This window comes from Mya arenaria, chromosome 2 (genome assembly GCF_026914265.1).
Source record: "Mya arenaria isolate MELC-2E11 chromosome 2, ASM2691426v1".
Lineage (NCBI taxonomy): Eukaryota > Metazoa > Mollusca > Bivalvia > Myida > Myidae > Mya > Mya arenaria.
Genome location: NC_069123.1, coordinates 4,341,176 through 4,367,768, shown reverse-complemented (window position 1 = coordinate 4,367,768; position 26,593 = coordinate 4,341,176). Strand labels below are relative to the sequence as shown.

The 26,593-nt window shown below is 33.3% G+C and overlaps 1 protein-coding gene across 1 annotated transcript in view; it reads left to right on the top strand.

Moving 5' to 3' along the window:
* Positions 1–20,695: 20,695 nt before the first annotated feature.
* The window catches only part of LOC128205484 (autotransporter adhesin SadA-like), a 44,232-nt gene continuing 38,334 nt past the window's right edge, over positions 20,696–26,593 (top strand). Inside the window, exon 1 of the mRNA XM_052907167.1 lies at positions 20,696–20,774. Within this exon, the coding sequence (XP_052763127.1) occupies positions 20,696–20,774 (79 nt within the window). The remainder of the gene's footprint in view (positions 20,775–26,593) is intronic.

Sequence of the window (26,593 nt, the reverse complement as noted above, 5' to 3'; positions counted from 1 at the left end):
TTCAATTCTTCATTTACATTTATATGCTTTTCCTCTTTTTGGAAAATAAATTGTCCTTGTAGAATTGTATGTACAAGTATTTATCACACTTTTTTAAACATGCCTCTTTTATTGAACACTCACAAGCTAAGATTTTAGTTAAACAAAATACCAATTACACTTTTATAGAATTATCGTGAAATATGTTCGATATCGATTTGGGTTAAAGAATGTGAAAAGAATTTTGTTTAACTAATATATGTCCATTCATTAAATATGTGTGCGTTTTCAGCTATTAAATATACGGTTACAATCTTGTTTTCAGTAATAAATATTTTCCATAAATCACTCAAAAGTTATGTTTGTTATACATGTGTATGTATTAATTTTAAATACAAGTGTCACTTTAAATAATACCGATCTTCACATCATATAATTGTTTCAAGTATGTGTCATATGGAATATTTCTAGAACGAAGACGGTTTGTGCTACTTGAGGTAACCACATCTCAATGTTGTTGTTTTTTTACAAAGACTTGAGCCCTAGATTTTGTCAGGTGAAAAGAATTGCGCCGATGACTATTGGCAGGATTTTACCAATTAAGTTTTTGATGTTAGTTTAGCTATTCAAAATATATACATAATACACTAGTTTCCTGATGTTATCTCTGAATTCAGGGGAAAAGCGATTATGAAAATTGATCATCGATTTTATCTATTAGAGTACTATTCATTGAAATGTACCGTTTTAAAAGATTCATTTGCCACTGTATTATCCTTATATCTTAAATGGACTCGTTCACGTTTTATAGTGTTAGACATTGATTTTTCTTTTTAAATATGAACAAAAAAATTATATCAATAAAAAAACATCTACAAAGATTCAAATAAGCTCTATTTTTAATAATAATTGAAAAATGTGAATGAAGATGCCTTATTTTGCCCAAAAGCGTTAGTAACACTTTTGAATATTTAAGTCTTGGATTGACTTTATTCTGTTCAGATGAGTATCTAAAAAATCAGTAATGTTGAGGTTTTTACAGACATCTTTGTGTTGGTTTTTTTACCACAAAATAGGTTATAAAGATACATACAATACAATACAATACAATAGTGATTTATTTGTAATGCATAAGGCCACCGGCCCAAAATACAAATATACAGTGTTCAAAAAGTGATGTACATGATTTCATATAATATAAATGGTATGCACAATTTACAGTTGTATAAATTAAACAAATCAATGGAAATGATATATATATATATATATATATATATAATATGTGAGTTTTAAACAGAATATTTTATTATACATATATCTAATTAATACTATTTATGTAGACCTCTCGTAATTCAAATGATGATTTTAAGAACTTAGATAATGCAAAAATAGAAGTGATACTGTCGTTAGCCATCAATTTAACAAAACGGCGTTCACTGCTAACAATATTTTCTATATTCAATAAATATGTTGCTCTTAATTCATCATACAAAGGGCAATCAATAAGGAAATGTATTTCATTTTCTACAACATACACATTTCGATTGAGACAATATGAACAGAATCGGAAATCTCTTTCAATATTTTGATGTCTCCCTATTTCAATATTTAGAGCATGACTTGAGCATCTAAAATTGGCTAATATCATTTTGTATTGAAACGGTATTGATGCAGAAATGTTTGTCTCTGGCGTCAGTGCTGATTTAAACAGTCTATAACACAAAGCTTTTGGGGAACTATTGATATCCGCCATAGTCTTCTGATTATAAGTGTCCGTCAACCTGTCCGTGAACAGTTTTATGAACATGTCTACTTGTCCTATTTCCTGGGCAATCCAGGCGTATCCGAAGCCATGTTGGAACAGAAGACGTTTAACGCGTGTCGCCCACGTGGTGCGTCCGCTTTCGTCCAGGCGCAGTAACATCTCGTAGCACTGACGAGGGTTGCGGCCACGTGGCATCTGTGTGAGTTTAATCCAGTACCGTATACAACGTGACATGTATGTGACTGAGAACGGATGTCGGCCACACTCACTTAGTGCAAAAAAGTTAGCGACGTTTTGGTTGAGACATGACACTCGCTTACAAAATGTTATTTGGACTCTTTCGATCTGGTGGCTGTACTCGTACCCCCATATCTCAGACGAATAAGTCAATATTGGCTTCACCATCGCATCAAACAACTTGAATGCATCATTTAGATTGAAGTAGCCGAATTGCTTTTGATACTTGTAAAGCGTATTTTTAATGCCTTTGTAGCCTGTATCGACAGTAACTCTTTAGTCTTTGTCCACGATAATGTAGGTGTGAAGTACGAGCCAAGATACTTATAACAGGGTACGACTTCGATTTCTCTCCCTTTGTAAAACCATTTTTCGTAGCGTCTAAGGCCCCCACCACCTCTGAAGACCACGATTTTGGATTTGTCAAGGTTTATTTTCATTCCCGTTTCGTCACAGAACTTCCCGATAGTGTCAATATTGCTCTGTTAACGGTGTCGGCGAAAGTAGATACATTGTCGGCGAATAACAGTCCATATAACTCGCCCGTAACTTCGGTGACGTATATTCCATTTCGTGAATAACGCTTAAGACATGCAATCAAATCGTTAATGTAGAGATTAAATACAATTGTAGAACTCACGCAGCCTTGCTTTGTGCCTACTTTGCAGTCAAAGAAGCTAGTTAGTCCGGTTGTGATATCAGTTTGTACTTTTACACATGACTTTAAGTGGGAATAAATATTTTTAAACACTGTTAACAATTTACTGTCTTGGTTAATGCCTTTACGCTCGAGACTTTGCCACAGCTTTTCATGAACACAGTTGTCAAAGGCCTTCAAAAAGTCGACATAGAAGACATAGACACGCCCCTTCCGTTTGCTGAGGTATTTTTGAATAATGGACTGTAGACTGAAAATACTATCTGTGGTGGAATATCTAATGCGAAATCCGGATTGCGCTTCGTCCAGTATACTGTTATTTTCAGCCCAGGTAGTTAGTCTATTGCTTAAAATTTTCATGAAAACTTTGCTTAGGATATTACCAACTGAAATAGCTCTATAATTGTTCGGATCGGTGTTAGAGCCCTTTTTGAACACGGGGGTTATAATGCTCCCACACCACGTTGCAGGCACGTTTCCAGTAGAAAGAACAGCATTAAATAGTTTGTTTAAATATGGCAAAGTGTAGTCAATAGTGCTTTTAAGCATCTCTATGCATATACCGTCTACTCCAGATGAACAGGAACCTTTCAGGGCCCGAACACTTTTCAAGATTTCGTCGTCCGTTATATCGGTGTCGAGTTCGGAGTCATCACTGTCAATGCGCAGGTCATTTAATATGTTTTCTGAGCCAACGTTTAAATCTAAGGAGTCCTTAGCCCTGAAGAGCTCGCTAAAATATTCAGTCCAAGTGTTGTGGTCAATTGGCACTTGCGGTCTCTGTTTATTTACATTGCCTTTTACAGAAGCCCAAAACGCTTTTGGATTTTTTATTTTGGCTATTAGTTTATTTCTCATTTCAAGTTGATATAATAACGACTTTGAACGACACACACTTTTAAAAACTCGTTTCTTTGCTAAGTATGTGGTTAAGTCTAATGGTGAGCGTGACTTCCGGTGACGTCGAAGCGAAGCATATTTTTCGTGTTTAGCGTTATCACAGTCTTTATCCCACCATGGAGGCTGCGTTGCCGGAAGTTGCTGTCGGCCGCCTTTCACGTGCATGCATTCACCGCTCTTTTGTAAAATGTCCACGAACTGCTGTTGACTTTCAATAATGTTATTGTCATTGACCGTGTTCAATAAGGTGTTAAAAGCAGGCGCGAATGTTTCAATAAATAACGACCGTAACGTATCTTTCCACTAAAACGGCGTGTAGTTGGTTAAGTTCGATTGTGAATTCGGCCTATGTTCAAGCCCATTCCCCGGCTTGTTAATATCAAGTCTTAAACATTAACTTAGTGGAAAGTGATCAGAAATGTCTAGCAATTCTACACCAAAATCGACAATAGTTTCAAAGATATTCGACGATGCTAAGAAGTAATCCACAACACTGTTTCCATTATTAGCAAAACAAGTGTTGTCGCCAGTCAAATCTCTCCCAACTCGACCGTTTACGATGTGTACGTCTAGTGTGCAACATAATTCAATTAGTGATTTTCCGTATCTGTTACATTTCGAGTCACAATTTTGCCGTCGGCGGTCGAAGTTATCCCCAGGATATTCTACATTCTTTTGGTAAACAAAGTCTACATTGTCATCCAGAATATAATCTTGCATATGACCTGTCCTGGCGTTTTAATCCCCTGCCACAATGAGCGAAATATCATTCATGTCTGATAAAATACAAGTGAGCTTTTCTGATAAAATTTCAATACCGTTATTTGAGTTCGTGTCATATATAGTTGAACCATCTGGAGAAACATACGTAAAAAACAACACAATGTTAGTGGGCAACATAGTAAATTGTTTATCAATATAAAGAACAATGCATTCTTTAAACTCGCTATATATTCCCTTAATAACCCCAATCTCACAGAGCTGTTTTTTACGAATACAGTCACACACCCGGAGCCACGAGTGCCTTTCGATAACCGGGGACAGTCATAGTTTATATATTTTGTAGACAATAAATCGTCGAACTCCCCATAATAACCAGTATGACATTTAGACGTGTAAATTTAATTTAGGGGAAGTTTGTATCCAAGTTACTGACGATATCTGAAAACAAAGGAGTACTTTTTATCACTGTTATTTTTAGTCGTTTATACATTCGTTTGATCAGTTGTTTAACTTTAGTTTAGAAATGTGCAGGCCTGGGCCGTCAGGCTTCGCGGTAACTACGCCGCTGATATCTAACCTTTTTTCCTGAAGGTCCTAGAATAAAATGAATAATGCGGCAAAGATATACCAAATAAAAGCAAACAATGAGTTGTTACCATGGGATTAGTATCATTTCGCACAATATTCGCAGAGAGAATACTTGCTGGTGGCTGATGGCTGTTTTTGTTATTGTTTTGTTTTCATTTATTGGCCATATTACTTTGGCGCATTAAAACGTGGAGCAAGAATCAACCAACCACTATTGATAAGGAGAATGGAACCTGGTTAACTTACTCGAACGCTCTCTAATATCTTGTTCTATCAATAAATAATCACGATTGGCCTTGAAATTATTTTTATTAAACCAAATCAATATGTTCAGGCAAAATATTTCTAACTTAAAGCTATCATGGGAACAAATGTTACGCAAGTATCTGTTACGTCGCTCCTTTTCAGTTTAAATGATGTGAACTTGCAATTTTACCTATCATTTATCGCTTTATATGATTGAATTGATTTAGATCGAAACGCCATTTTATGCTACGTATTGTTTCCAAACGGCAATAGATGTAGTGAAAATGTTAAAAGAATAAGTATCTTCTTACATACACATGCACAATGTGGTAATTAGTACAAAAGACACAGGGCCAAGTGCAGTAGCCACAACATTGTCAAGCATGCTGTTAAAGACACAAAGCTGAGGTCTACTACACACTAAACGAGATATACACAACATGCATCAAACTATCTTCATTAATAAATGTTTGGATAACCGGGTCAGAACTTTGTGAAAAATGATCTCAAACTTGTCCCAATATTCATCAATAATTGTACAAGTAAGAATATAAGATAATCGAAGTCAGAATCAACTTGAAGAATGTTTTCCTTAATTATTTGTAATTTAGTGCTACAATGGACAATTGTACCAACATTCATTTAAGTGACACTCGTATTTAAACTCAATACATACACAAGTATAACGAACATAAAATTTGAGTGATAAATCTTTAACTACTTAACTAAATAATGCATTTTTTGAAAATATTATTTACTGATAACAAGATTGTTACCGTATTAAATAGCTGAAAAAGCACAAATATAACAAATCGACTATCATTTTATAAGATACAAATACCGTGTTTTCCACACCGTTCTTTCAAATTAAACACAGTATCCTTCATAAGAACCATTGTTTTCGATATTTATTTATCCTTTTCGGTAATTAAAATAATTGTATAAATTGAGGTAGATCTTATTTGGGAGTAAAAGTGCATCGTAAGTCTTACGCATTACAAGGGGAATTTCCAGAATGTTATCAAGTTATCCAGTTTGGTGATATAGTACTTAGAAAACATCCAAAAAGATTTAAAAATACTCAAAAACAAAAGCTTGTCCCTGTAGTTTTGCTTGATATATTGTCCATAAATCACAATTTTCGTTAGTATATTACGAGAATCTGTCCATTTTCATATCTTTACAAGCTGAAAATAAGGCTTACGTATTTGCACATTATTTACATTTCTTGATGTTTTTGGCCGAAAGAGGTGTTCTTATCGAGATTAATAGGCAGCATAGTCTGTCTGCAATAATGTTTAATCTGTCCATCACTGCAAGGTATAATTTCAGACCGCTTCTATTTCATCTGTCTGCTACTTTTGTATTGACGCGAACAAAGAATCACTTAAACGTAGAAAACTTTTTTATCACGCCAGACGACTTTCATCTGAACAATTCATTTATTATACGTATCTATTGTTCTTCATTTCGGATTTATATATGTGTGTTTTATACGTATTATCTACCTAAAGATATGCTTTTGTTTATTAAAACATACTGACTTAAGATTTATTTCTTTTAAGTTATCAACCAAAAACTGTAAATATTTTTTAATGAAAACCGCCTTTACATATTTCTAGCTAATACTGATATGTTGTGATTGTTTTGTCAAAACTTCTAGATCATTCAGTCGATTTCAGACACATCAAGTTCCTATATATTTGAACTTTAAATCACATTTATTTTTAAATTATATTGAACTTTTAACAATTTACTTTTCCTCTCTTAATATCATGAACAAACAAAACAGATGTCATCTAATAGTATGAAGACTTGATGCAAAAACAACTGAGCGGTTTGTAGACACCAGTCGATCCCCAAGAGACATGTATTAACGAGGAGAAACTCGGCCAATGGTATTTGTCTTACATTACGTAAAATACTGTCTGATGTTTTCATAGCTATTAAGAACTCAAGAACACTTTTAAACATCCAAAGATTTAATCATTTGTCTGACACAAAGTCGTATTTTTTTTAAAGTTAGTTATTTGAACCCAAATGTTTTAAAGCAAGAAAGGTATTATTTATAACGCTTTCTGTATTTGAAAGTGTTTGTTTTAGTTGAATAACTTGATTGTGTAACACGTTTAATGGATTATCCAATAATACCCTACATATAAATATATGAGTTGCCTCCCCTTGAAGGAAATTTGCCAATTCGCTTAAATTCATAATTTATGTTCACAATGAAACACATTTGTTCTACGGATTTTGCCAAAAAAAAGTAGGAGCGAGCAAGCGAAAAAAAAACTTTTTTTTATTTAAGGCGACACTGATTTTCATTTAAAACGTGTATTTTACATTACGGAAACTGAAAGTAACCTGAAAATTAATACCGAAAATAAATAACAACGGTGCGTCCTGCAAAATATTCCCGACAAAAAAGACTGTCAACAAATATCGGCTGTTTTGCGGTTACCCGGACCTGATTTAGTCCTGAAATTTTGGTCGCGAAGAATGTAAAGCATTGAAAAGGCGAAGTCGACGTTGCAGGTTTAAATTCTATGTAAAAGAACGTCAGAAATAGAGAAAATTCAGAAGTAAACAAAAAAAAAGTAATATGCGCGGCCAAAAAGTATGTGCGGGCGCAAGGTGCGGCAAATCCGAAGAACAAATGATCAATTTGTTGTGGCCTTAGTCACTGTCACAAGAAATTGACACATGGTCACTCATTGAATAAATGTTAGGTCTGAACATTAAAATGGTATCTGAAAGTCATTTTGGGTAGAAACGCTAACAAATGCTGGTTACAATTAGCTATAGGTGCTTGGAAAGGATATTTGTACATGTTAGTGTAAAGAAAATTTAAGTTTGGTTTACAACTCTTTCATAGTGTCGTTCTAAATTCTATCAAGACTTCTACTTCTTTTGGGAAAAGATTATTCAATATATCGTTAAAATACGTGACAGTTCGGACTTTGAATTTGTACATTTTAAAATTACAATGTAGTATTCCGAGATTAGCAGGGATGCACTGAAAAAATAATGTTAAGACATGTTTATTCATTCCTTGTAAGATTTTAAAACAGTAAACATTCTAAGGACTGTTCTCCAAATTATAACAGGGGATCTACACGGTGCAAGAGTATTGTTCACCGAGAAGTATCGTGTACCTGGTCTTTTAGTAAGTTTCACTGTTTCACACGAACACAGTGCAAGCATAGCCACTCATGTTGGTGGCAACACGGTTAAATATATCGGTATGTTACAGGGAAATAAGCTGTTATTTTCTACCTAAGTAGTATAACAAATGATTTTTCGTCGAATCAATTCGTATGCGATGAGCTTATTTATATAGATAAATGTCAATTTAATAATAAATCATATATCAGTACATAATCCACAAATATAAATCATATCTAAATTTATAGTAATTCTTACGTAAGAACTAGCTATAATTCCGTACTCTACAATGGTAATGTCATTACGATGCAAGCCCAAAATTAAAAAAAAAAAAACTTAATATCATACTCACATCCAGTGGATATCCAATAATAAAACAATATCAATTGTTCACTTTCGGCATTCGGACCGTCTCACTGTCTAAAATAATTTCGTTGTGAAATTAACCCTAGTATTTCCAGTGCCATACAAAACAATATATCCAAAACCAGTAGGCAAGCCGTAAGATTCTGTAAGAATTCTGAATCCCCAATCTTTTACATCCAGAGAAAACCGAGAACCGGCGCTTTGTGAGAATGGTGACAGATTGTAGACAGTTTGGTTTCAATATGTTTCCTTGCATGTATTACTGGTCCTCCGAGATAATTGAATATACTGTAATGATTCTTGAACAGTGAAAACTTCTACAGTAACAATTACACCAAGATAAATATATTATATAATTATATGAACATATTGAACATACGTTGTCATCAGTGTTTGATGTGCAGGCCCAGACCAATTGGCCTAGAGGAAGCTACACCGTTGGTAGTTTACTTTATTTTCACGAATAGTCTTTGTTCAGTGATTTTTTATAGATATGAACTATATCTGTAACATAAATTACATCACGTGACGTGAACGTATGCCTATAAATAGCCAACAATGAATGAATTATCACAGGAAAAACATTCAAGATTCTGTGTCTCTAAGTAAGGCGAACTATTTTTTTCTGAGCAATAAGCATTTGGCAGACTATGCGCAGAAACCATTACTGCATGAACGCATTTAAATTGTTTAATTTCGTTGGAGTATTGTGCAGCAATAGGTGCTTCAAGATAACCCAAAGCGACCAGGGTTTTTTTTTCGATAAAAGTATTCGGGATGCGCAGCCAAAAAAACAACAACTTCTGACACATATCGTGACATTTCTTTAACATGTAGACGCAATACCGTTCATATGACAAAAGGGTTAACATAAACAAGGAGTATGAATTTTAGTTTAGTTTTTAGTGTAAACTGTTTCCAAAGGGGGGGAACTGTTTTGATAAGGTCTCCAAAATTACTTAACGCTTAAATTAATTCCATACCGTTTATTTAGTTTAAACTTATTTAACTTTACAACGATTGTGAAACAAGCTATTGCAACTTATTTTAATCACTCTCGTTGGTACGATGAAATCATTACAAAGAATCGTATGTACACGTTCACGAACGAAAAAATATGCATTTAAATGTTTTACCAGAATGCTTTACGGCATTTAAATAGTATAGAATTATTTTTATAAAACAAACATGATGGCTGTAAATAGATGAATTTAAATATAGAGGATATTTGTTTATTTAAGTGTAAGATCGTATTTTATTTCACGAGTGTCACGAGAAAAAAAAACAATTCACGAATGGCGAAACCAATGAATGAAAATATAGTTTTCTAGGATCAAGAGTGGAATAAAATACGCTCTTACACTGATATACACAAATTTTCTGTTTATGTTATGCTTTTTTCCGAGTTTTATAAAGTTTTAATTTATTTTTTAATTACCCCCTTTTTCGAAATGGGTGTTATTTACGCCGCTACCCGTGGGGCGCCCCTCATGCAAAATTATAGCTGTCAATGTTTTATTTCCGGTTTGTTGAAGAAGAGTTCTCTGATATTCCGTTTTGTACTTTATTATTCGCTTGTTCTTTAGTGCAAACATTTTATGAATGAAGTTTTATAAGTGCATCCGTGTTCCAAAAATAACGAAAACAATTTTATTTTAAGCGTGGTATGAATACATCACCAAATTACTACGCCGCCATTTATTGAATGAAAGTTTGAAAGGTCGAATGCGTTGGCAAAACAATTGCGGATAATCATTGGATATAAATTATTTTTCTTAGTATAAGAGTGTGTTTCATGATACAAGAATATTCACCCATCTTACTGTCTGTTTTGCTTGAAGACAGGTTGATTTCCAGGTAATGATGAGGACCACGCTAGTTTGTTGACAAATTTAGAGGCGTGGGTAGGGTAAAAAAAATCAAAAAATCTGTAAATTGTTGCGTAAATATTCCGGTTCGTATTACGAAAACAACGACAAACAGGTCAAAATTCATTTGAACGATGATATAACATTATTTTTATGTTCGAACAGTTGTTTTCGTTTGTGATTTGTTCGGTATGAAAGCCAACGTTCGAACATTCAGCTTCAAGATCACGAAAACGGTTAAAAAAACGTGATAACCATTTTTCTTATAAACAGATAGTTGTTAATTTCCAAATATATCTTTATTTAAACTTAATTATGTATTTATTTATTTTTAAATTTCAAATATTTTATTTGCAAACATTTTCTGTTTCAAAAGTGAAGAGTTCTGTTTTGATCAAGGGCAGGTTAATATAATGGATTTAAAAGTAGTTCTGAAAGTTGATATTTTCACCTCTTATTTTGCTGTGAAAATATCAATTTAATTTAAGTGTCATATAATTTGACAAGTTACTTCTTAATTACCTACTTCACCTATTATTGTGTATGCCTCACGAAATAAACAATCATTTTGTGCAGTGTTATCGCTTTTCAGCGGAAGTGGAAACGTGATAAGATTTTTTTTTACAAAACTAAGAATGCGTTTTTACCAATAATTAGAAAGAATAACTAACAATTGAACATGAATGGCAAATAAATTGAATTAATATTTTAACTTTAGCATAGACGTCGAATTTTTGGAAATATGAACAACATAGTTTGATCAAGACGTGTGAAACAATGCATTTTCTGGCCCTACGATAGTCAATCTATACGTAATTTAACTTTATATATTGAGGTATTTTCTTCCCCCTGTTTTTGTTTTTGTCGTCGTTGGCATGCAAACACTGTAATATTAGCCATAACTCTCAACATATGTTTTTGCTCCTTAATCGACAATAGACGATTATTGTCATTTTCTAGCGTTACCTTTTTATTTTATTTAAAACGACACTGCATTTTTAATGAAAAAGTTTAAAGTGTCCGTATTAGCTGGTTGCGTTTTTTTCCTACGAGGTGTTCAATTTCAATATCATACTTTTGCACTCTTTGTTCTTTTGTCTCAATGTAAATATTTATGGGTTTTTTTAATATTTTTGACACGTTTTCTGTTAATGTGACAGTTCATTCTAACAAGAAACATTCGGATTTTCAGATAATCGTACCAATGCATATTGAAGAGCCTTGCAATATTTTTATTGCGCTTTCTCAAAGATGCAGACATGCCTGATAATAAAACATATTTTTATTATTACTCAATAACGATAACAAAGACAAATCAATTTAAAAACATAATAAATACGAATCTTTGTGTTTTTTAACTGATATTATTTTGCATTTATGCTCCATCTTATCAGAAAAACCTTAAATCAATAACATTAATTTCGCAGAAAATTAACTAGTAATGGTTATATATTTGATTTCCTGCAAAACTCCAGTCTGCATGATAAATAATAAAGATCCTATAAATGTTTATGGAGGATTCAGAAGCAATCAGATATTCATAAGTGTATCAACTCTCCAGATTTAAAAGTTGTCTTGATGGACTGAAACAATATTACGAATGTATGCGTCCGCTTTATTGCTCTTGTTTTTTTGTTCTAAAGAGTTTAAAGTTTGTCTGGTGGTATAACTGATTACCTCATACAAAGTATCGGGTCATCATTTTCCAGAAAGAAGATTTATACTAGCAGCCAGGTTGGAGTTCCATTTTTATATATCAATAAATTTAAGACCGCCACATTAAGGTTTTTATATAAAGAAGTATTTCTTTTAATCAACACCCATAGGATCCAATAAAAGTTTAGGTTGAATGCAAAAAGACCCTTAAAACTAATTGACTTTGACTTCATATTTGAATTAAATTAATTTAATATGTATCCTCGTTCAAGAAATCCAATTCATTTACCTTGCATCACAAACATCATTATACTTAAAATGGCAAAGACGAAAACATCGCGAAATTAGCTAACTGCAGTATTTTCCTGGAAACAGAGTACTTTTTCCAAGGCCATGCAGTAAAATTTGTTCTGAAATTGAATATAAAAGAGTGATTAAAATCCTAAATGAATCGGGTCTCAATAACTCTTTAAATCTCAGGAGAAATCATGGCGAAATTGGAAGACGGAAGAATCTATAATATCACTACCTCATTTATGAATAATATTGTAACTGATGTCAAAGTTATATAAGTCTTGCGCAAGCTGTTCGCTAAATATAACAAACAATGTTAAATGAGGACCAGCACATTACCAAAACGTTCATTTGGGTTACAACAAATTTCGTTTGTGAAAAATGCTGACCCCATCATTCTTAAAGTGTTGTGGCTAAAATTGGTGTTCGAATGTAAGGTAAATATGCGAAGATAGTTAAGCCTGTTTAATAAACAAAACCAACAAATAATTCATATGTTTATATAGCTTATGGACGGAAAATTATCGGAGTGTCCCTATTACCAGTATAAAATAAGAATCATAAGCCAACAGTGATTAGAATATAATCTCACTCATACCGGAATCAACTCATAAATAAATCTCCTAAACTTCAAGGGCCTCAAAAAGAATTAAACTGTCTAGATTAACGACCGTTTGGATCGTTGTTTTGTACTTTAAGTGCAAACAATTCTCTGAAGCATCATTATAATATGAGCGTGTCAAAATAAATTACGAAGGTTTACAGATATATAACACAGAGTGTCTGAGGTCAGGAAGAGATGTCGTGGTAGTTGTCTACAGAAACAAATTGTAAATGCTTCACATTTTTGTTGTTGTTGTTGTGTTTATGGTAACTTGTGAGTAATTCGTCATTGAATGCATACAATTAAAACTACATTGCCACTCCCAGTTACCTAAAATTAAAATAAGAACCTCTCATTGGCAAAATAATCAAGCTAACACAAAACTTATTTATATGAATTTCTTGTATCGTTCTTGTCAAATGTGAGTGTAAAAGAACAGTCAGTGTACTATAACGAGATTTGTGTGTCCTTAGTGTCCTTAGATGTGTCAAAATATGAATCATTGGAATATATATGTACATCCTCCAATTATGAAAAGCAAAACGTATATACAATTGATAAAAATATACAATGATAGTATATACTATATGTGTATAGTACATGTTTGAGCTGTTCAATACCGATTTATTCAATTTAATGTGGTTGACGATTATGCAATTCAACACAATTGATAATACAAAATACAGTTATGTTTAATTAATATGTGATACGGTACAACGCATACTAGTTAACATGCATACGAGAAGTAGATTTAAATAAGGAGCTATAGTTTAAGCATAACACCTAGCACATGCAACCATTACATCATAATTATCAAAGCAGCCGTAACTACTTGCCGAAGTAACACTTAACAAATACAAAACCATATATATATTAGTTGCGTTACCTCATACCCGGTCAACATTCGCTTCTAAACCAAAAAGAGAACATAGAAAAACGATCAAAAGCTAGAGCAAACGCGCTATTTTGATGGCAAAAGAGGGTATGGTCAACTTGTATTTATCTTTCTAAAAAAGGAAAAGGGATCTTTTAAGAAGTCAGAGAATGTACGACATATTTTATATTGTTTTACATGGAAATTGTTCCGGCTATATCTATTTACCCGTCGAACAATGTTCTTTTTAAGGTTGTGGAGCTTATGTTTACAGAGCGTTTGGTAACGCAACTAGAAATGAAGTTGTTTTAAATATCAATGTTATACTCGAATGGTTGCTGACACCTGTTGGAAAAAAGAGAAATGTGCCATCAGAATGAAATTTGCGCGCAATTCCGTTTTAAAATTATATCATCTGAGAGAAGATGTCTGAGTATTGCGTTTGTGTAATTGTCGTCGTTGGCGGCGTATCTTCGGTGTGCAAAATCTTTGGCATTGACTATCACCCTAAAGATATTTACATAAACGTTAGTTCTAGCTCAGTGAAAATAAGTGAGATTGCACAATTATTAATAATACAATGAAAAATACAGAGACAAGCCCAATAGTCGAAAATTAAAAACAAACCCAGTTTAGGGGCACACGGCAAGGACCCTACCGAAAATGCACAATAGACACAAACATATTATCAGCACGTACACAAATATAAACATCAAAAACAAATTATACCGCATACACAAAATCAAACACAACTAACAGACCATACCCTCATCAAAATGGCTTTATCGTTAATTGATGGGAAAGTGCGGATATGTTTTAAGCTTCATCATCGGCAGTATTGTCTCGCGCCAATATTTTCAATGTGTCTATCATTCAAGGCATAATTTAAATCCGTTCCTGTCTGCTACGATTTATGGACGCGTACCAAAACATCCAAAAAGCGTAGGAAACATTGTTTTGATATCGCCAGACCGTTTTTCTCTTTACAACATGTATATGAAAAACTACAGAAAAGGCTCAGTAGCCGAAAGTTTAAACATAAGCCCCATTTAATGATACAGGGTAAACGACAAAGACCTAGAACACAAAAACAAACAATAACAAACCAGAAACTTGGAACAACAGCACAAAACTTCACAAACAACACAGTGCACATATATTATATAAAAAAAACTGGTTATGTCCCTGAATTACTTGTTAAATCAAAATGTCTTATATCAATAAACGTACAAGAATTTGCATTTAAATCGTGACAAATGTAAAGGAAGGATAAAATTGGCATTTTCTTTCAGTGTACCAAAATTGCGATTGTTTCAAAAGTCAATGACGAACTTTCCATATTTGGTGTGTGTACTTGTATCGGCTTTTGTTGGAAATGTTTTCATGCCAATAATACTGGTCCTCCGAGATAATTGAATATATTGTTTTGCTTCAAGAACGTAGAACTCGACAGCTGTTTCGATCAACTGAGTCTGCTGTTTCATATTAGGATGTTGTCAGATGCGTTTTTACGTTTACCAAGAGGGGAAAATGACACAATATTTCGATTTAGAAAAGTTAAAAATGATAACAGTTTCTAACGATATGTTTAAATGAAGCATGTGTTTTTTATCAATGTTTTGTTGACTTCAATTTTTAAGCTCACCAGTGCTCAAGGTGAGCTATTGTGCTCGGGATTTGTCCGGCTTTCATCCGTCAGTCCGTCCGTCCGTCCGTCAACAATTGCTAACATCTCCTCTGAAACTACCAGTCCAAATTCAATAGAACTTTACAGGAAGCTTCTTTTGGTGACCCTCTACAAAAATACAACAAGGGGTCACGATTGATCAACAGCACCAACACCAAAATGGCCAACTTCCCGTTCTGCTTTAAAACAAAATCTCCTCTAAATCTACCAAGCCATATTTAATAAAATTTTAAAAGAAGCTTCCTTAGGTAACCTTCTACAAAAATACAACAAGCAGTCACGATTGATCAACAAGAACAACAAGCTTGCCAACTTCCTGTTTTGCTTTAAAAAAAAACTCGGAAGTAATATGTAGGTCAAATTCAATGAAAATTTACATGGCCCTTCACAAATATAAAACAAGGCATCGTCATCAGTACAGATATGTTAAAATTGCAATATTTTTATTAATGCTTTATCACAGAGTTGTGGCCCTTTGCTTAGGTGAGCGTTTTAGGGCTACCATGGCCCTCTTGTTACTTTTATATAGAATATGCAATTTACCAGTTGTTGTACTTCTGTTAGATGTGCATGCCAGAAGGAGTTGGCCTAGCGGGACCAATGTGCTTCCGAACGATCTTTCTTCAAGAATGTGTATGGTTATAAAGAACTTTATCTAACATATAAATTAATGAATAACGTAACGCAATTATGCCTTTTGATAGCAAACAATGAGTGTATAAAAATGATAAAACACTAAACAATGTGTAACCAATGTAAGCAAATATAGATCGGCAGAATATTCGCGGAATGCATAATTGCCTGATCGCTGTTTTAGTGTTTTGTTTTGTTGAAATATTACACAGTCTTGATTTTTTCAAGATAAAACATATCAGCCAGGTATTTGTTTGGTCAAATAATTCATTATAATGAGCACAGGACTCGGTATGCACAGCAAAATTAATGACTGCTGACACGGATTCCCAACATTTCTTGATACAATAGATAATTAATGAACCATTCACGTTTTTAAGAGCAACACAATCAACTACAAAAACCTGTAAGACTGTAAGCACAAAATAACAGGTGTACGATTATTTTGGGCCTAAATTGTTCGTTCACGATTGCAATTATTTGAGGGTTGATATTGAATTGTTGGAATTAAATTGTTAACTTGAATATGACAAAGAATTATATAATACTGAGCGGCAAAAAAATGCATTAAATGGAACAATTTCCATTAAGATGTCGCTTATGCATTTGAATGACTCAATCATCTGTATAAAATATAATAACTGCAGTTCAATAATGTTTTGAAGTACAAAGCTTTCCTACAAATATACTAGGTGTATATTAACGCAGGGTTTTCTACAGTTTGATTAGTTAAATCATGTCTGTAGTTTTATTGCTTTACGGTTGAAAAGCTAAAATGATTACGAAAATGTTTTGAAAGAGGATTATCATCTTCAATCGGTTATTTTGATGTTCATTTATTCAGTACAATTTCATTTCTTGCATGTTAATTTAACTCGGTTGTTTTGTTGTAATTTCTAGAATTCTTTTATCTTTAAAATTAAGCTTGTATATTAATGGTTATGTTATTAAACCAATCAATGTAAAATATTATACTTTTTTATTTTTCTCTCACGATTTTTTGTTAACATGACTGTTTATTCTAACTACAAAGAAAATGTAATTTCAGTTTTCACGACAGTAGCAGATATACATTATAATAAAACGTCGGTTGATAGGTTTATTGGTTTCTGAAAACGATAACAAAAAAGCCTCAATTTTAAATTTCAATCAATAATAAAAATATTTTTTTTTGTATTTTATTTCTGCTTTTAATTTGCATCGATGCTTAAGCATACAGCTTGTCTAGTGATTACCCATACAATCTTAAAATCTTTTCAATTTCACTAACATAGCCTTGTTGTGTAAAATCTCCATCCTGGACCATAACTCAATAACGGCTTTGGTATGTACATGCAATTTTGTCCACATGAAGTAACAATACTCATAGCAAATGAGTAGCAACACTTTTTCTTTAAAGTGTGTCGAGTTTTGCCCCTTGATCGTCGTGTGCTTGCATCTGCTTTTGATGATTTTGCTTTTGTAGAAAGTTAATATGTCTAATCTTATAAAACAAAACCTATCGGATTGACGAGGCGCTTACACGCGGCAAGCGAAGCAAATTTAACATTATGTGTCTGAGGAAGCAGAATACCCTAAAATATATTTCAAGCCATTGTTATTGCCTTTCGGTAATCAATAATAACCTAGTGACGTTTAAGCCATAATAATTGCAATTTTACAAATTATCTGATGTCATAATTTAGTTCTCTGCCTTCTTAAAAACACGTTATACTCAAAAGCAGTTAGAAAATATTTTTATAAAGCCTTATGTCTCACTGAAAAGCTCACTTTGCCATTCCTCTGTTTTGTGTTATAGTTAATGTTTTTTGTGTATTTGTTATCATTAAACAGTTCAACAATTTAACTAAAACAACATTAACATTGATAAATACGTATATGGTATGTTTGATCATGCTTTGTTATGAAGCATAGCCGGTAGTGTATTTTCAACATGACATCCTACATATTACTTTCGTGGTCTATTTAAGCGAAGATAAAAGTGCGTGATCCAGTGGTTAAAGTACATTTAGACTAATTATGTCAACATCGCCCTCCTGGTCGTTTTTAAATCTGTGATAAATGACTTGAGTCCAGTCTAGTTTTCTATGGAAAGAACTTTGACTGGAAAATCACGCGGTCCAATCAGATATCTCGTGATATAATGTTATCATGTTATGAACCTGTTTGTTTTGCCTTCTTTAGAAAATAATACAAGAGATATCATATAAACAAAAACAAATGACACAAAAACAAAACAAAGTATGCTTATTATGTTGCAATGGCTCGAGAGGCACACCGATGCTAAACGATGGTGTCATTCATTTAGAATTAAGTTCCAATTTGTGTATTAGTTATGTTGAATACAGCTGGTATTGCACTTGAGTAGCATGTTTACGACAACTTATGAAGTTGTATATCTTTGTTTTCATACAATGGTGAACTTGCAAAGGGCCTCAAACGATCACTTCGTATGTCCCTCATAACAGGATTAAGCTAAGCTCACTATTTTTATTTCGATATATTTGTATAATGCTAGCATTCATAAGATATTTTGGCCTTCAAAAGAGTTATCTTCATGAGTATAACAATAATCTCATGTTTTTAAGTAAAACTAAGATAAAGTAAGAAATTTGGCTTAACAAATAAGCTACTTTTGAGCTTGTTGAGCTTAAGAACTTTGAAGAAATTAGACCAGATCTGTACGCTTTGAATATCTAGTAGTACCAAAAAGTGAGCAAGTGTATATTTAAAACAAAACTAGGCAGATATATTTCAAAACGTTTCATCACAATGACCTTTTTTATTTCAAAGATGTGATCCCTTATACGATAGCATTGTCATTGAAAGTGAAGAACTATTCAACCCCTACATTCTCAAAATGAGTTGACAAAAAAATCATATGTCTTGAAATGTTTGATGAATACGCCTTTTCAGTATTTCCTTTGCTTAGTAAAATGGATAATAATACAACTATGCTTGGTCTTGTGTGAGAATTATTTCAGACACGCTCATTTGGGTGACCACAAATCTAACCAAAAACCGTTTCACACAATTGTGAAAATAGTGACATTATTCTTTTAAACTATTGTGCATGAAATTGGTTTTGAGATGCATAAGATCAAAAGCGGCAACAAGATTGACGGAAAACTATTGTTGTGTTCCGATTACCTGTCAATTCTCAGACTCGGAATCCAACAGTGTTTGGAATGTAATCTCACTCAAACTGAAATTAGCTTATAACGAAAACTCATAACCTGTATCGTTCAACCGTCAAGGCTTTAGACCGCGTCGATTTGTACTTTTGAACAGCTTCAATTTCTTAAAAAAACATTAAACATTGCGAGCGGCTCTTAGGAGAGGTCTTATCGTTTCATAAGGAATTTAATCTTATTCCAAATGTCAAGAAGGCGTGATATTTATTTAAGAACAGAAGTATAATTCGGCTGTCTTAAAAATGACTTTTCACATTTAAGGTAATAGGGTAGACATTCATGTGTGCGCATTATTGAATCTTTACATTTATAATATCCCCGCTTCACAATTAGGTTAGGTCTATAAATCAGTCGTGTTTGTCTTCACGTACATCCGTCCGTCCGTCATGTTTTGTCCGCTCCGCATATTTTTCATTCATGTTCGGATTTTTAAAGTATTTTTCAGAAGTTACCAACATATTAGTATAAATATAATATATATAGCACGTGTCCCTACGTTTTGGGTCAAGGTCACAGCAACCTTCTGAAAAAAGCATGTTTCGCTAAATAAGTCATACTTATTATAGTTTTGCGACTGGTCCATATCTTTGTCACCCATTGCCATATTTTAAATTATTTGGCTATCCGATACAACGGCGTGTTGGAATATAAACCACATTCTGGGATATTTCTTGATATTGGATTGGAGAAGTATCGCTCGTTGGATTCCAACTTTTTATCTGTAAAATAACGAAACCCTGGGTTCATGACCGCAACATAACCACTAAACCACATTCGTATACCTTCCAATCAATAAATGTTCAATGATAATTTGCTCTATTTAATTTTAATGGATTGTTTGTATACTGGGAATGTGCCCTTTATGAACTTTATTTAGTCCTGTATTTGTGTTCAGTGGTTTAAAGGTATTTTATTATATATACAGGATGGTAGCCAGTTGACTGCAGAGATCCTGGCTAAGATACAGAAGGAAGCCAGATCACATCAAGCAGTACACAAGGCAAGTACTTAAACTGGTAAAACAAACTGTTAATTACTAATTCATTCAGCAGAACCGTTATAGGTTTAAAAACAGTTATGTTAATGTTCAGTGCATAAAAAGAAACAAACGTTGACTACTAGAACAAACGATTGAGAGTAACTGCTTATTTGATGTTAAAGTGAATGTCAGTGAATTTGGTGATGATGAAATTTGTGTATATAGGTATTGGTATGGAAAGCCAGCCGGACGTGTTGACATACTGCAGGACTTATAAAAATGATCCACACCATTTTCCTGTCCAAGGGCTACCATTCTGCTGCGAATGATGTTCCACCCATAACCAGCGAGGTCCTGAGTAAGTTCATGCTAGATTAAGACCAATCTTTTTTAATAAAATCGGGGCAATATTTTTAAAGTACATGTACATGTTCTTTTCTTTTAACGAAGTCTTTATAATAGTTTGTGTTGCCTGAAAAGGTGGCATATTAGTATATCTGTTGGTGTTGGTGGCATCAATGTCATAAGCCAAACCTTGTGCAGACAATAACCTAAGTACTTTTATATCATTTGATAAATCGTTATGTACTCACAAATCATTTTTAGAGATTGCTAGCTGAATAAATATTACTTAGTATGTACTTTTTCTATTTTGGACATATCATAAGCTTCATCATTCTGATCATCGCCAGTAAATGTCAGTCTGCAATAACTTCAATGCGCCATTACAAACAACCGCTTCTATTTTATGTTTCTACTACGTTCTACTACGATCTCTGGACACGTACAAATAATCCCTTAAAGCAATGCATATAATTTGATTAAAGCTAGGCTATTATAATCAATTAAAGACAAGTATTTAACTGCGTGCAATTTTTCTCATTTTGGAATATGCAACGTCTTATATAGGTTACATGTACAAGTACGAGTGAAGAATAACAAAAAGTTCCAATTGTGAATACATCTATTATAATGAAAATATCTACGTTATAATAAGTTGAAGTTACTTTTTTTGTCGAATAAAATAGAATGGTTCTGTAATCATCGAAAGATGTGAACTTACAAAATAACACGTACAATCAACCGATTAATAGTTATTTGAGAATCTTCTGACAGACCAAACTATCTGTTACAATCAAAATCACATTTAGATGCATGTTTTGTTCATATTTTATATTTCCTTTCTCCCTTCATCTCATGAACTTTCAAAACAAATTTCACTTAAAATGATGACACGATACAAACAAATATTCGGAGTGGTTCTCAAACATTGATCAGGCCCACGAGACATATGAAAAATGGTAGCTTTAAGAAACTCTGTCAAGTGTAACTAATATCACATAACTTGAAAGGTGAATCAAACGTGTTTTCTTAACCGTTAATCCATTTGTCACGGCAGACCGACAAAAACAAATACGATTTTTATCTAGTTAAGGTATTAGAAAAACATTTCCGTACGTCATATTGTTTATTGTTCGATTCATAGTTTGGTACATACTATTGGAGAACAAAACATAATACAAAAACAACTTCAGGAAGCTTTGATTCTCCCAAAAAGTCTACATTCCCTACATGAGCTTGTTTGGAAGTGATTCATTGAACTATTGTAAAGAAAGGTCCTCTCTGAAACTAATGAACCTGTAGTTTCTTTGATATACTGATATTTAGTTTTTGCTAAGCCATTTGACTATTTAAAAGAGATAAAACATTCAGCTTTTATTTACTTGCTACTTACTTCTTTCATCTATTTTTGAGAATAGAAAATAAAAATAGAATATAGAAAATCATGTTTTATAGGATTCTATTATGTCGTAATGAGATAACTATTTTTATTGTTGATTGAAATACTTTAAAAAGTTATAAGTTAAACTTATGATTGGTCTTAAACTAAGGTTCGTCAAAATATTGACCTTCATTTCAACATCTTAAAGACTATGAGAGTATATTCTTCTAACAGAGTCAAAACAAGAACATTCTAATCAATCTGCACTCTTTATCAAACCGTTCAATACAGTAAGCATGCAACCATTGAGTAAACGATCTACTCTGGTGCGTAGACGATAACTTTCTAGATATTTCAGTTTGTTAATTTTTAATCACAAAATAAGAGCGAATACATTTTAGTAAGCGGAACTGACTTCGGGCTAGTGAAAATTTCAATTTAATAGTGTGGAAAAAACAATAACGTCGGACACTGGTATTTGAAATGTCTTTCTAATCTTGTTGAAAGATGATATTGTTTCACGCTACGATAGACACATCTCACCATTCAATAATTCATCTAACAACTGGCAACTGTGGCATCAGTAAGAATTCAGTAAGTCCTCACAGAATATCCCCTCAAATTTACATCTGTATGCGAGTAGCTATGTGTATTTTGGTCATCGTACTATAATAATAGAAAGCGTTGTATACAGTGCTCATGTTGAGAGTAATAGATGAAGTAAGTTGTGGAGAACATTAAGACCTCTTCAAAAACAAAGTACTTCTTGACCCTATGTTTTATCGTTCTTTTGCGATACATTTGATAGCGATTTCAAGTTAATTAGTGAAGAACAGTATATCGAACTGATTTTTTTATGGATGTTATCAAAATCTGTTTAAACTCGTACAGTTTTGATATGTTTGGTAGTATACAACTTCTGATGCAGGCATAAACGGAATTTCACTGTGTACCCTAATAAAACTCATTATCTGTTCATTCTCCTTAACACAGTAATACCACATTTAAATATCTCTTTCAATTACTTATGCATCCCCTGTGTCTTGCCTTTCTGTCACAACAGGGTGACAAATTTATGTGTATTGCGACTAGGGATGTGTTAAAAAAATGGCTGCACCTGTCATGCTTTGGCAGATGACTGACACCAGAAGGCAATGAAGATCAGGACCAACATCCGTGTGCAATTCGCAGGATATTTGGGGGGGGGGGAAAGGTCATTTAATTAATTATTAAACTATACCTTTAAAGGCATAATGCTAAGGCATAACAGGCATTAAACGCGATAAAATCAACGTATAAAATGGCACAGGCTGACCACACACCAATTGATATATTTGTGTAAATACACGTTAAGGTCATCGGAACAGGCGTTCACCAGCAATTTAAACTAATATATGGGTACCCAGCCTCACACTTATCCGATCAATGTTTGACCCACTCTTCATATCAATTATCAATGATCATCGGAAGTGTTGTGTGTCTGCTATAATCTGTAATATGTCTAAAAAATAATACAATACATAACTTTAGGCCCTATCGATATTATCTGTCTGTCCATATACAGATGCGTACAAATATTTGCGCTTGAAGCGTGTTAAAAAAATTAATTCAAGCCAGATTACATTCATCTATATAAGAGGTGTTTTTATCCGTAAGTAAGATGTGTAAGGTGGTTAGTGTGGTTAGTTTGGTTTGTGATCAAAACGATTAATACTTCATCCTATCTAACTCTTTGGCTGTTTTTTTCCGTGGTCTATTTTGTAAACCAAAAGCATTGTGACGTCATAATTGCCATCTTATTTTAAATGAATCAACCGGAGTATTGAATGCTACTTTTTATCTTTATAATGGAATGGAAACTTATATCTGCATGTAGATAAATACCGGAAGTCGAAATACCTTTATATTTCATCGAAATTGAAAATTACTCTCTATTTAATGTTGCCGTTTATAATTGCTCATAATTATTCATTCAATTCCTGATGCTTATTCGCACAATTTAGACCTTTAAATGTGACTGTCCTGTTTTATAAACCTCCCCGATTCCTTAATGATTTGACCAATCAATGCACCCGAAATAAAGCCTTATTTAAATACATGTATGCTGAAAATAGTTTGCCATTTAGATCCAACGTTTAACACAGCTCATATAAAACTATAATTATGTCAATATTTTACTCATTAATACGAACACAAGAATAAAAACATTTATTTAGTCATGTACATTTTCTACCGTTCACGTACGCATAAATTTCCAAACATGTCTTTTCAACATGTATTAAAATATGTACATTGTTCACAGTTCAAATATGCATACATTTTGTTAACGTTTACATTTACATTTACAAATGCTGTCAATCAAACCGAGACTGCTATGTTCAAACCTCTGATGGGTTTTTTTGTGCTTCCTATGGATACTCTATGATGTATTTTTTAAGGGTAAGGCTGTCATAGCTTTCGACACGTTGCTTTGCAATTATTTTTAAGGACTCCCCCACTGATAACAGACTGTCGCTTGCAATATCGGGAATTATAAAAGCCTGTAATCAGAGTGGTCTATGAACACATATAAGCTCTTCCGGGACCAGGAGGAGACAAACACAGTCGGAAAGGCTACAATTTTAACTATATAATATAAACACTACAATTTTTATGTGAATAACAGGTTACTTTCAATGTGTCTGTATTATAAACAGGCGAATTTATTTTAATGCAAAGGTGAAGCATTTGACAATATTGACTTTCTCGCCAAGATAAACATTAAATATTTCTGAGAAAGACATTCATCTATATTGGGTTTTCTGAATTGGTTGGTTACTTGTTTGAACAGAATTGCATATTATGGTTAACTGTTTTGTTACGAGAAATGAGATCATAATAACATAGAACGATGCTTATTGTTCTTGTTGTTTTCAATGTATTATCATAAATTGAATGAATTACGCACTTATTACTTACGTCCTGTCTCATAGGCTCATGACATTACATCTTGCAAAATACGTCATGTGAAACGTTACGTATAATTACCTGCGTAGTATATCACTGGTAGTCTGAACGTTGAAGCATGATCTTGTTAAATGAAATATCTTGGCCAATAAACAAGATCATAAAATAGCCATGGCTACACAATACCTTAGTCAAAGTCAAAACGTATGCTGATCTTTGCGAAAAGATGTATTTGTCCCCAAGAGACAAATTTGAAAGAGATTGATCTCAGTTTCAGACATTCTGTCAACAACGTTCAACTTAACAAATTGTTTTGAGGGCTGGGCATGCTCATCCATCCTAGTATTTGTTCAATCGCATGTTGCCGCGTATTCTTGCTGATAAATGATGTAGTTGTGTGTGTCTTTTTTAATCTCATTGTCCTACACTGTGCAATCCTCACTAGCGTCACCGATGTCAAGTGATGGGGATGGTCTTATTGTTTTTATTCAAATTCATTTCCACGACAGATAATAAATATTTCTTCAAAAGATTTAAACCAAGTAATTTCGACAATGAGATCAAGTAACATGCATTTCTTAAAATATCAAGCTATGTTTGTACCTGACTACACATATTTTTTCTGCTTGTCAAGGGGAACAATATGCAGGAATTTGTTCGGTTTGGTGTTTGCTTTTATTCATTTTGCTATGTAACAATATCACAGGTCAAGGTTCGAATGTAATTGACTTATACAAGTACAAACTTATTCAATAATTTTATGTTATATGGTTTAAATGTGGGAATGGATGTTAATTACTTCAAAACGTAATTTTTTATGGCTAATAGCGTTACTAACGCTTTAAGAAAAATGCATAGAACATCATTTTATGATCATAAATATGAAAACATGCGATCTGATTTTGGTCAGAAGTCTAACATCAATGGTTTCCATGCATTCTCGAAAAAAATTGGCTCCTTCTAGTACAAAAAAAAGATAAAATGTTGTCCAAACGTTCAATCTGTGGGACTGCAGCTTTAATATTCGTTGTGACAAAGTCGAAGTATATGTTTTTGTTGTGGTCCGTAACACGGCATATCCAATTCATCATCAGTCAATCACTATATATACAACTATTTTATTGCATGTTTAAGGGATTTAGTTTTACATGGCGTGTTTGACAATACAAGGTTGTCAGGTTAGCTTCCACATCGCTTACAGATCTGGAGGACCCCGAAGCGACAGTAGCGATGTGTTTATTCCCTCGCCTGGTTCCCGGCCTAGAATCAAATCATTCCATCCGACTGTATTCTATGGTAAAAGCCATGAGGCGTTTGTGGAAGTAGCAAAATGTTGAAATCAACTATTCCTGAATCTATTCTGAGGTTAAGAGTCGTGTGTCTTAAAGGAAGTAGCATTGTGTTTTAGTAACAAATGACAGTGGATATTTATTTATTTAAGTGTAAGATCGTATTTTATTTCACGCGTGTCATAGAAAAACATATTTTCACAAGTGGCGAAGCCACGA